This window comes from Leucoraja erinacea, chromosome 33, assembly GCF_028641065.1.
Source record: "Leucoraja erinacea ecotype New England chromosome 33, Leri_hhj_1, whole genome shotgun sequence".
NCBI lineage: Eukaryota > Metazoa > Chordata > Chondrichthyes > Rajiformes > Rajidae > Leucoraja > Leucoraja erinaceus.
In genome coordinates this window covers 2149106-2161198 of record NC_073409.1, presented here as the reverse complement: position 1 = coordinate 2161198, position 12093 = coordinate 2149106, and the positions used below count along the sequence as shown (strand labels likewise).

The following is a 12093-nucleotide window of genomic DNA, read 5'->3' as shown; positions in this document are numbered from 1 at the left end:
CCGTCATGATAGGTCTTACATTACATCATGCTGACATTATGTACAAACAGAATTAAATGTGCAGCTTTCCCATCAGAAAATTCACCAAAATTAGCGCATTTAAAAAGCTGAAGAGTTAACTGAAGAAAATACTTAAAGATGGTACTTACTCCCTGTTTTCCTTGAAAGCAGATGACAGGTTGATTTGGTAAGGAAGCCTAGGAAAGAAAGTAGCTTTTAGTTTTAAAGAATCCAAGTTTTTAAAAGAGTTGTACAACATGGAAGGAGAACCTTCGGTCAACTTTCCCCAAATTGATAGGTTAAATGAATCTTTGTAGGTTTGAATACATTTTTAATTCATTTACAAGTGTAGAATTTGCTGACAATAGCTGCATTTACTGCTAATCGACGTAGCTTTACTAATCATTGTTTCAAGAATAATTATAATTGTTTACACTACTAGTTTTATTTTAACTTTGGATACGTAACTATTGTGAGGAATTATCTGGAAACATTTTGTCAATTCCTTGTATAATTCTCAAAACAAATCATTTAGAAAATGATTTTGTCTCCTCTATTTCGTTTCCACATAATATATTAAACTACTAAAATAAATGAATATACACCATGTTTTAAAATAACATGTATTACCAAAATTGCTCAATTCACTGTTGTCTTACACAAGATTAATAAAACCATAATCAACGAGTGTGAAGCTCAACAATTACAATGTTTCAAAATGCTATCAGAATTGCACACAGCCATGGATAATGTCTAAGGCAAGACTGAAATAGATGGGTCATAGTGGCATTTATGTTAAATGCTTTCTGTACGTATGTACTAGAAAACATACTTCAATGGTTCAGAGTTTATGGATGAAATATTAAATCAAGGTTCTACCTGCCTGTTAAATTCTTGGTCAACATTCCTATCTCAATTCACATCATAAAAAGATTCAACTTTCATCTCATAGCAATCTGGATGCCCTATATCTTACCGACTTCCAAAATAAATGCTTATTCCTGTGAAATGCTTAAGATATTTTGTTAGAAAAATATTAAATTCCTATTCTAAATTCCATTTTTAATGTGCAGAACAGATTACTTATTTAATGGACAGTATGTATTTCTCTCCCAGACCAATGCAAGGAAAACTAAAACTCATTAATAAACGAAAATATTTTTCTGTAATCTCAAAGTCCATTGGGCACCTTCACCACCACAAAATGTAGAATTAATTTTCGTCTCCTCTATTTAAAGATTACCACAACGGAAATCTGAAAAATATAATTTGAGCCCTTAGCTGCAAAACACATCCAAACTAAATATTTCAATATAAACTCTCTTAGATCCTTTGCGCGTGCCATTTGTTACGAGTACCCAATATTCTGAACTTCCCATGTGTATAGCTATGATTGATTACAGTGTAAGCTAATCTGAAGAACTGTTTCCATTTTACTGAGGCAAAATTCACGAGCAAACATCAAGCAAATCATTTTAACGGCTAAAAGCAGAGTGCAACAAGGCAACTGTATTTCTGAGTGAAATCCTGCATAATGCACAATTAGACTTATTTCAGGTCAAATAGCATATGAAATTCCAAATGTTTCTCTACCTACGATTTTGGCCAACAACCAACAGCAAATGGTGTAACAAGTCTTCACTGACGCTCAGAGTAATTTTATTACACAACATAAATATTGAGCCACAAAATTTAGTTTATACAGCAACAATTAAAATTCACCTCAGAATTTGTGTACTAGAAAATGAAAAACAAAGCCTGGGTTACTGCCATTTCATCTTTTGATCTGTAATAACTGATTTACTAAACAAAATAGAAGTCTAAAAACAAACACAGAATCAGATTTATTTACGATGTTCCTCCAGTTCAATAGCCAATTTACCTTCAGTCTCTACTTAAATATGCCATGGAATTAAGATTGTAAACAAAAGGGCAATTTTCTCAGATAACAATAGTTGCTAAAAATTCACATAAATATTGAGAATGCAGGCGAGTTCAATATTTAAGTACTTAAGAGTTATAATTGGAGCCAAGTGAAAATTCATAACCACATCACAGATTCTGACTACTAAATGAATCATTTTACCAAAAACAAATGTCCTAATTTTTGTCTTTCATTCCGTTTGATTCATTAGAAACTGTGAACTTCTTTAACTCAAAATAAGCAAACTTTGGGTTTGGAGGAGAACTTCTTTAACTCAAAATAAGCAAACTTTTGGTTTGGAGGAGAGGATAGAGAAGTTCGAAAACATCAACTAACCTTTCTGTTTACCAACATTTTCAAACAGTGGGTGAATCTGGCAGTCTTTCTCAAGTCAAGTCAAGTTTATTCGTCACATACACATACGAGATGTGCAGTGAAATGAAAAGTAAAGTATTCTATACTGAAACCTGCTTTATCCCAATTTGTGGCACAACTCCTGAAGTTTTAGGTGTGCAAGGTGTATTATCCTGGTGAAAAGATTTCACGGTGAAAGTTTTATTTCATTGGCAGAAATAATTAAAGATAATTGAGCCAGCCAATTATATCCTAGTTTTTTTAATGCAAGCACAATTTTCACATCAACACAGATTTGTGCTCTGAATAAAAACCAGAATCAACATGAAATCAATGGTAAATAAAAACAGAAAACACTAACTCAGTGGGTCAGGCAGTATCATTTTCCATCTATGCCACCGAGCCAGCCAAAGTGCAGCATTGCTACAAAAATACCCTTAAAAAAAAAAATCAAGACCTATTTATATGGCACACTTATTTTTGTGTACTCTTTATGCTGTTGTCCTGAAAGTAATGCTCCCTTAACTGCACCGCACCATCATTCTAAAATTACTGTGCTCCATGTCCGAATCACAATGGTAAAGAGCAGATATCAATGGTAATTAGCACAGTGATAAATATCAGAGGGACATTGCTCAAAAAAAAGGGAAGCATGTTTGGCCAATGTTCTCAGCTCACATGCCTGTATATTTCCAATATGGATGGATTTTTTCCATTTAAATTGCTCTTTTTCCTTGAGAGCAACAGCAGTCTTGTTCAAGAAACCATGAAGGAGATGAATTGAATCACTTTTGAATGCGTTCCTAACTATCTCTGGATAATCTATCAATGGTCTTTACCAGCTGAAGCAAATGATAACTCTGTTACAGTTTAAAAGCACAGCCAAGGAAATCTCACAAAGGGGAGCTGTTACGAACAAATAGAAAATTCCAATTACAATGTAAATGACGGCACTTTAGGTAGAAATGTGAAAGCATAATGTTTAAATTAAACATTAAAACATTTGAAAACATAATCGCAAAATTGTCAGATAGATCTTTTAACAAACATGGACTTGAACAAAACATATGTAATTCTACAGATGTTTAGGATTGATGATCAATATCAGCCGTCTTTTGGACACATGTGAATTGATTAGGGAAGGCAGAATTTGTTTGTTAAAGATAAACTTAAATAATGAGAATTTTTTTGTTGAGATAACCACAAGGAAAATCCAGTTGATGTTTTACACATGTATTTCACCGAAGTGTCACATCAATACAATGCAAGGTGGCAATATGGATAAAAGTTTTTCCTCTCTAACCTTAAAGCTATGTGCTCTTCAGTGTTTTATCTTCCCACATGGCAAAAAGGCTCTAACTGTCCACACTATCTCTGCCTCTTATGATTTCATAAATTTCCATCAGGTCTGTCCTCATTCCTACAACACTCCAGAAAGCCTCCACATCATTCCTGTAATGGGGTGACCAAAACGTGCACATTATACTCCAAATGTGGCCTCACCAAAGTTTTATAAAGCTGAAATATGTCTTTCTGACTCTTAAACTCAAAGTCTCGAATGATGCACAGCTAAATACTTAAGCAATTTCAAAGTATCTATATTTCCTATCCTTTAACCAAAACCCATCTCCTCTAGTCACAGCCACCTCCACAAAGTTGAAAGGTTTCTCACCATCTGCTCAATCCATGCCCCTCAATTTTCTACACCTCAATCCGAGCTCCCCCAGGCTTCTCCACTCCACAGAAAAAAAACAGACCACCTATGTTTTCCTCACAGTTGAAACACTTCACCCCAGGTAGCATTCTGGTGATTTTCCTCTGTACCCTGATTAAAGAAGTCAAGTGACCATTCTAAGGGATCCCTGAAGGTACCTTCTCTTTCAATGCTACATCTTGGAGTATGAACACCATGGTCCTTCTGCTCTTCAATGCTTGCTGAAGTCCTCCACTTATTGTGTATCTACTAACATCAACAGGATTAAATACAATTTCTATTTATCTTACCAACTGGTCAGTATCATTCTGGAGTTAAAGACAATCTTCACTTTGAAAAACATCAGCAATTTTGATATCACCTGTAAATTTACTAATTATATCACTACCCTCACATCTAGGTTATTAATGTATATAACAAACAAAGGATCCCAGCACCAATCCCAACAACACAACTAACCACAGGCATTCAATGGCTAAAACAGCCCTGCAACATCACACTTTGCCTCATCATTAGGCCAATGTTAATATAATTTGATAAAATGCCCAGGACTCTAATAGGTTCCCCCTTTTAATTACTTTTTCTTACTACCTTCACCCCTCAATAAATATTTTATACTCTTAGAGTAACTCTGTTTTCAGTTCTCTAAACCTGCTACAAAGTAAATTTTATTTCTCATCCAATTCTTGACATCTAGCTGCATTCAAGATTTATGTTTATTTATTTAGTCGTTATTTCAATATTCAAGTAAAGTTGTGGGAAACATTGAACATTTTGATGGCGATCAGTTTGAACTTTTATCAAAGCTTTTACATTTAATTAATTTGATGAAATAAACTAGATACATCTTCCACAAAACAAAACAGCTAATGACTGACAAACTGCGAGTTGCTGATTCCAAGACCTTTTTTGCTATGGCAGGAGTTTAAAGAACTATACACAACATACAAAACATCCAATTGAAAACAGTGACTATGGGAAAACAAGGATTCAATGAACCTGTAGTAAACATTAGACACAAAAAACTGGAGTAACTCAACGCGTCAGGCAGCATCTCTGGAGAAAAGAAATAGGTGATGTTGTGCGACAAGACCCTTCTTCAGACTTAGTCAGGGGAAAGGAAAACAAGAGACATAAACGCTGATAGAGATAGAGAATAAATGAATTAAAGATATGCAAAGATGTAACGATGATCAAGGAAATGGTCCATTGTTGGCTGAGGTCTCAACAGGACATTGATAATGTGGGGAAGAGAGGGTATTGCAAGGGCCACTGGGTTGTAAGCTCCAAATAAATATGAGGAAACATAGCCAATTGTGAATCAGGAGCAAATTGACCAACTGGAAGCAGAATAAATTGGGAACCACAATTTAACTGAATAATAGTCAGAGAACAGGGAAGAATGGGAATGGTAGAGGCTATCTGAAAGTGACTGATGGAGATGGGTGTGAGTATGGGTAAGGGGAGATGCATGCGGGTGATGAAAATGGGGATGGGTGGAATGGAGCTGTATGCAATTGAGGGAGTGGGCTCTGATGAGTGCATGGGTGGGATGAGGTGAGATGGGTGCCGGTGATGGGGGAGGTGAGCTAGGTTCCGGTGAGCGGAACACGGATCACAAAGAGTTCGACCGAGGGGGGGGGGGGGGGGGGGGGGTGGGGGGGGGTGTGAGTGTGGGGGGGGGGAGAAGGGAGAAGAGGGGGGGGGGGGAGAAAGAGTGGGGGGGGGGGGGGAGGAGAAGAGTGTGAGGGGGGGGGAGGAGTGTGTGGGGGGGGGGAGAAGAGAAGAGTGGGGGGGGGGGGGGGAGAAGAGTGTGTGGGGGGGGGAGAAGAAGAGTGTGGGGGGGGGGGGAGAAGAGTGTGAGGGGGGGGGAGGAAGAGTGTGGGGGGGGGGGAAGAGAAGAGTGTGTGAGGGGGGGGAGAAGAAGAGTGTGGGGGGGGGGAAGAGAGAGTTGTGGGGGGGAGAAGAGGTGAGGGGGGGGAGAAAGAGAAGAGTGTGTGGGGGGGGGAAGAGGGGGGGAAGAGGGAGAAGGGGAGAGAAGAGGTGTGGGGGGGGAGAGAGAGAGTGTGTGGGGGGGGGAGAGAAGAGTGTGGGGGGGGGGGAAGAGGGGGGGGGGGAGAAGAGTGTGGTGGGGGGGGGGAGGAGAAGAGTGTGAGGGGGGGAGAGAAGAGTGTGAGGGTGGGGGGGTGTGAGAAGAGAAGAGTGTGAGGGGGGGGAGAGAAGAGTGTGTGGGGGGGGGGAGAGAAGAGTGTGAGGGGTGAGAAGAGTGTGAGGGGGGGGGGAGAAGAGTGTGGGGGGGGGGGAGAAGAGGAGGGGTGGGGGGGGGAGGAAGGGGAGGGGGGGGAGAGGGAAGGGGGGGGAGAAGAAGAGTGAGGGGGGGGGGGGGAAGAAGAGGGGGGGGAGAGAAGAGTGTGAGGGGGGGGGGGGAGGAGAGTGTGGGGGGGGGGGGAGGGGGGGAAAGAAGAGTGTGGGGGGGGGAGAAGAGTGGGGGGGGGGGGAGAAGAGTGTGAAGGGGGGGGGGAGAGGGGGGGAAAGAAGAAGAGTGTGGGGTGGGGGGGGGAGGAGAGAGTGAGGGGGGGGGGGGAGAGAGAGTGTGAGGGGGGGGGGGAGAAGAGTGTGGGGGAAGGGGGGGGGAAGAGAAGAGGGTGTGAGGGGGGGAGAAGAAGAGTGTGGGGGGGGGGAGAAGAAGAGTGTGAGGGGGGGGAGAAGAAGAGTGTGAGGGGGGAGAAGAAGAGTGTGGGGGGGAGAAGAAGAGTGTGGGGGGGGGAGAGAAGAGTGTGAGGGGGAGGAGAGGGTGGGGGGGAGAGGGGAAGAGTGAGGGGGGGAGAAGAGAGTGAGGGGGGAGAGAAGAGAAGAGGGGGGGGGGGGGGGGAAGAGTGGTGGTGGGGGGGGGGGGAGAGAGAGTGGAGGGGGGGGGAGGAAGAGTGGGTGGGGGGGGGGGAAGAAGAGTGGGGGGGGGGGGGGAAGAGAAGAGGGGTGGGGGGGAGTGGGGGGGGAGGGTGGGGGGGAGAAGAGGAGGGTGGGGGGGGCTCCCGGTGGTGGGGGGGGGGGAGAGTGGGGGGCCGCCGAGTGTGTGGGGGGGGGAGAGAAGGTGGGGGGGAGTGTGAGTGTGAGGGGGGGGGGGGGGGAGAGAAGAGTGTGGTGTAGCGTCCAGAAGAGTGGGGGGGGGGGGCGAGTTGTGTGAGGGGGGGAGAGAGTGGTGGGGGGGGGGGGAGAGGCGTGTGGGGGGGGGAGCCAGAGTGTGTGGGCCCGAGAGAAGAGGGGAGTGAAGGGGGGGGGGGGGAGAAGAGTGGGGGGGGGAGAGCCGCCAGAGTGTGGGGGGGGAGAGAAGAGTGTGGACGGGGGGGGAAGAGCCTCCTGTGTGGTGGGGGGGGGAGAGAAGAGTGTGGGGGGGGGAGAAGAGTGTGGGTGGGGGGGGGGGGGGAAGAGTCCTGGGGGGGGGGAAGAAGGTGTGTGTGGGGGGGGGAGAAGAAGAGTGTGGGGGGGCCCGGCCCGGGAGGGCTGGGAAGAGTGTGGTGAGGGGGGGAAGAAGAGTGGGGGGGGAGGTGGGGGGGGGTGCAAAGAGTGGAGGGGGGGGGGGGAGGGGGGGAGATTGTGGTGTGGGGGGGGGGGGGGGAGGAGAAAGTGTGAGGAAGTGTCCGGGCCGAGGGTGTGAGCGCTCCCCGGTTACCGGACGAGCTCCCTCCGGCCGCCGACTCACTCTCACTCACTCACCGCCAGCCGCTCGTACGTCTCGAGTGCCCGCAGCGCCGTGTCGGTGAGCTTGAGGTGGTAGATGGAGAGGCGCTGACGGCAGCCCACCCGCCGCCCGCACGACAGCCCGGCGCCGCTCCTCGCCCAGCGCCGCCGCCGCCGCCATCTTACAGCGAGCGAGCGAGCGAACGAGCGAACGAACGCCTCCTCCTCCTCGCGCTCCCGGACCCGGAGCCGCTCCCGCTCCCGCTCCTGCTCCTCCTCGCGCCCCAACCGCCGCTGCAGCAGCAGCAGCAACCCAGCCCAGCCCGGGAGCCCTGTCACTCAATGCACCCGGGGATAGATAGATAGAGCAGTGCAAACTGTCACTTCAATGCACCGGCGAAGGCGAATGCAAATGCAAACTGTCACTTCATGCACTTCATTCAGCGGAGTATCACTTATTGCAACCTGCCACTCGTTGCACCGGGAGGACAATGAAACTGTGTGTGTGTGTCGGGGAGGGCAGTGCAACCTGTCATTCAATGCACGGGAGGGCAGTCGCTCAGTCCACCGGGGAGGGCAGTGCAAACTGTCACTTAATGCAACGCGAACTTAATGCAACTGTGTCGTGAAGGGCAGTGCAATCTGGCAGCCAATGCACCGGGGAGGGCGGTGCAACCTATCACTTATTGCACCAGGAGGGAAATACAAACTGTCGCTTAATGCACCCGGGGACTTAATGCAACTGTGTCGGGAAGGGGCAATGAAACTGTCACAATGCACCGGGGAGGGCAATAAATCTGTACCGGGGAGGGCAGTGCAACCCGTCATTCAATGCACGGGAGAGCTGTCACCCAATGCACCCGGCCGACAGTGCAACCTATCACTCAACGCCGCAGGCAGGGAATGCAACCTGGCACTTAATGCACCGAGAGGGCGATGCAACGTGCCAGTCCATTCACGGTCACCGAGCTCCACCATCGATGCAACATCACGGGGGGAGCAGAGCAAACTCTCACTGCAACCCACGGCGTCTGCACTGCACGTCTCTCACTCTGTGTCGGGGCGATGGGAACTCCGTGAGACCTATCGGCCAGCACACGGGCTTCTGTCACAGAATACAACGGAAACATATAGTCTTTCACTCAATATCCCGTGAATATAAACATATCAGCAACCTGTCATTGCTAAAACACTGAATAATTTACTCAAAGATAGGGAGCACACAGTATTCTGTAACACAGTATACCTAAAACAGACAGATTAAGTCTTATTACTCAGTGGACTTGAAATAATTTGTGCAAAGTGACACAAAGTGTTGGAGTAACTCATAAAGTCATAAAGAATAGTAGAATTAGGCCATTCAGCCCATCAAGTCTACGCCATTCAATCGTGGTTGATCTATCTCTCCCTCCTAACCCCATTCTCCTGCCTTCTCCCCGTAACCTCTGACACCCGTACTAATCAAGAATCCATCCATCTCTGCCTTAAAAATATCCGCTGACTTGGCCTCCACAGCCTTCTGTGGCAATGAAATCCACAGATTCACCGCCCTCAGAGATAGATCATCCATGATTGAATGGCAGAGTAGACTTGATGGGCCAAATGGCCTAATTCTACTCCTATCACATGACCTGATATATGGTACTGATATCACCATGTGTGAAAGCATTGCAGCCCTCTCACTGATGTGCTGGGGCCATTGTATTCAGCGATGCATGCACTGAAAATAATTTGCAGAAAACAGCAAGAAGGCGCCGTGCAATGTTACCTAATGCAATGGGACTTGTACGTGCATAGAAATCGGGTATCCTGTGGATTAAGAGCAGCATATAATTGGGGAGGGAGGACACAATGTCCCCTGTCACCCTGCACAGCTGCAACAATGTGTATACAGTGAAAAATAACACACCTGTTAACCAGTCACTTACTGAACCTTAGAAAAGAGGTGATATTCTGTGAATGTATAGGCAAGGAGAATGGCCGACAATCAACAATCCAGGGAGAATGTTTAGCAATGGACCAAGGGTATCATCAAACAAGCTGCTTGTCCCCCAAGGACTGGAGAGGGGGACAGAGGGAGCCTGCAACTGCGGAATCAAGAGCAAGGGGGGTAAAAGGGTGAACCAGGGTCTTACCTTCTGCTCCCTCGAGGTCGGTTGCAGGAGGAGCCCCCCTCCCCGGGGCACGGAGGCTGAAGGGGGCCGGGTGAGGAGAGGAGAGGGACGACGGTTCACATAGAAACATAGAAAATAGGTGGAGGAGGAGGTCATTCGGCCCTTCGAGCCAGCACCGCCATTCATTGTGATCATGACTGATCGTCCTCAATCAATAACCCGTGCCTGCCTTCTTCACATATCCCTTGATTCCACTAACCCCTAGAGCTCTATCTAACTATCGCTTATATCCATCCAGTGATTTGGCCACCACTGCCCTCTGTGGCAGGGAATTCCACAAATTCACAACTCTCTGGGTGAAAATGTTTCTTCTCACCTCAGTCTGAAATGGCCTCCCCTTTATTCTAAGACTGTGGCCCCTGGTTCTGGACTCGCCCCACATTGGGGACGGTTTGAGGCCCTGCAGCAGCATGGGGCTCGCCTGGATCAGACACCGCTCCAGGATGCGCGGGACCGGACTGGACTTGGAAAATAGCGGGATAATCTGCGATTGTGCTTGGGTACTGAACTGTACTTTATTGTACTGTATTTCAGATACTTTACTGAACTGCAGTAATGAAAACCATTGAACCATGTTCTGACAAAGGACTAAAACTGAACTGCATTATGAGACTACCTTTACAAAAAGGATAGCAGTGGTTGAAGAATGCATCTTTCCTAAGGGCATTTGGTATGATGATACAGTAATTGCTCGTCATATCAGCAACACTTAGATCTTAAAAATGATTGACACAAAATGGGCAAGACACAAAATGCTGGAGTAACTCAGTGAGTCAGACAGCATCTCTGGAGAAAAGATAGATAGATAGATAGATAGATAGATAGATAGATAGATAGATAGATAGATAGATAGATAGATAGATAGATAGATAGATAGATAGATAGATAGATAGATAGATAGATAGATAGATAGATAGATAGATAGATAGATAGATAGATAGATAGATAGATAGATAGAAAAGGGTGACGTTTCAGGTCGAGACCCCACTTCTGACTGAGGGTAAAAAAGGGCTATTTAGTGTCAGTCACAGGAGTTCAGCATGAGCAGGATGCATCAGCACCACATCAGTGTAGCCAAGGATAGGAGTTAAAAGTTAACATGCCAGGGACCTTGAAATCCTCTAAATGCTATTTAAAAAAAATCTTTATCCTTTAAAGAGGGGGTGGGAGATTGCAACCTTCACGTGGTCCGACCTGTTTCGACAAATGCAATCAACCTAGCGTGCACAATCAAATAAGATCAAATAGAACAAGTTGTCCTCCAACTTTAGGCTGTGCACACCATACGCAAGAAGAAGAAGATCCTTTAAAGATAGTGGTAAATTTGCAAAATTGTTTCCCCAGTTCATGTTCAAAATTGCCTTCATATATTTCTATATTTCAAATAATGCAACATTAATAAAAAATATGACGATGGATATTAATATTAAATTGTGTCAAATAAATATTATTTACCAAATATCAGACCCCGCTGCATAAATGGCAATAAACAACAAAATCGATATATATAACATGGATGATCATTCATACAGTAATCATTAAATTAACAAATGTCTTGCAGCAGGATATTCATGGAGTTGATTTGACCTAACATCATCTAAAATTTCATTAATTGAAACTCTCGTAAGATTTCGGCAGTAAACTTGTGCAATCTGTGACTATTTAATGATGTGATACTTATTGATCTGTTGAACACTATACATGCAGCCAGGTGTTATTTATTGGCATAGCTAGTATTGATCCAAGCCGCAGAGCACGATCTGTATTTCATTCGACTATTGAATTATGTTAATTGGACTGAAATACTTTTTTTTCTCTGGCACTTGCCACAGTGTTAATTCAAAAGACTTGCATTTATAACACCTTTGGGGAACAAGGCCATAGGCTATGAAATTCCATTCAGAAGTTCTCTACGCCTCTGTAAAACATATATCTGTGAAGATAGACACAAAGTGCTGGAGTAACTCAGCAGGAGAGGCAGCATCTCTGGAGAGAAGGAATAGGTGACGTTTCGGGTCGAGACCCTTCTTCAGACTGAGAGTCAGAGGAGAGGGAAACCAAAGGTATTAAAATACACAGGGTACCTGTGGTTTCCTCTATTCTTTTTCTCCAGGGATGCCTCCTAACCCACTGAGTTTCTCCAGCATTTTGTGTCTATCTTCGGTGTAAACCAGCATCTGCAGTTTCTTCCTACACATACATCTATAAAAGTTGTATTTATATCGTGTTCTTTGGCTGTGTTTTAGTTT

General features: G+C 45.4%; 1 protein-coding gene across 1 annotated transcript in view; it reads right to left on the bottom strand.

The window, feature by feature from the left end:
* The window catches only part of LOC129712542 (RNA polymerase II elongation factor ELL), a 51687-nt gene extending 43806 nt beyond the window's left edge, over positions 1–7881 (bottom strand). Inside the window, 3 exon segments of the mRNA XM_055661032.1 lie at positions 150–197; positions 7707–7815; positions 7817–7881. Coding sequence (XP_055517007.1) covers positions 150–197; positions 7707–7815; positions 7817–7851 — 192 coding nt within the window. The 5' untranslated portion in view covers positions 7852–7881.
* Between the last annotated feature and the right edge of the window lie 4212 nt (positions 7882–12093).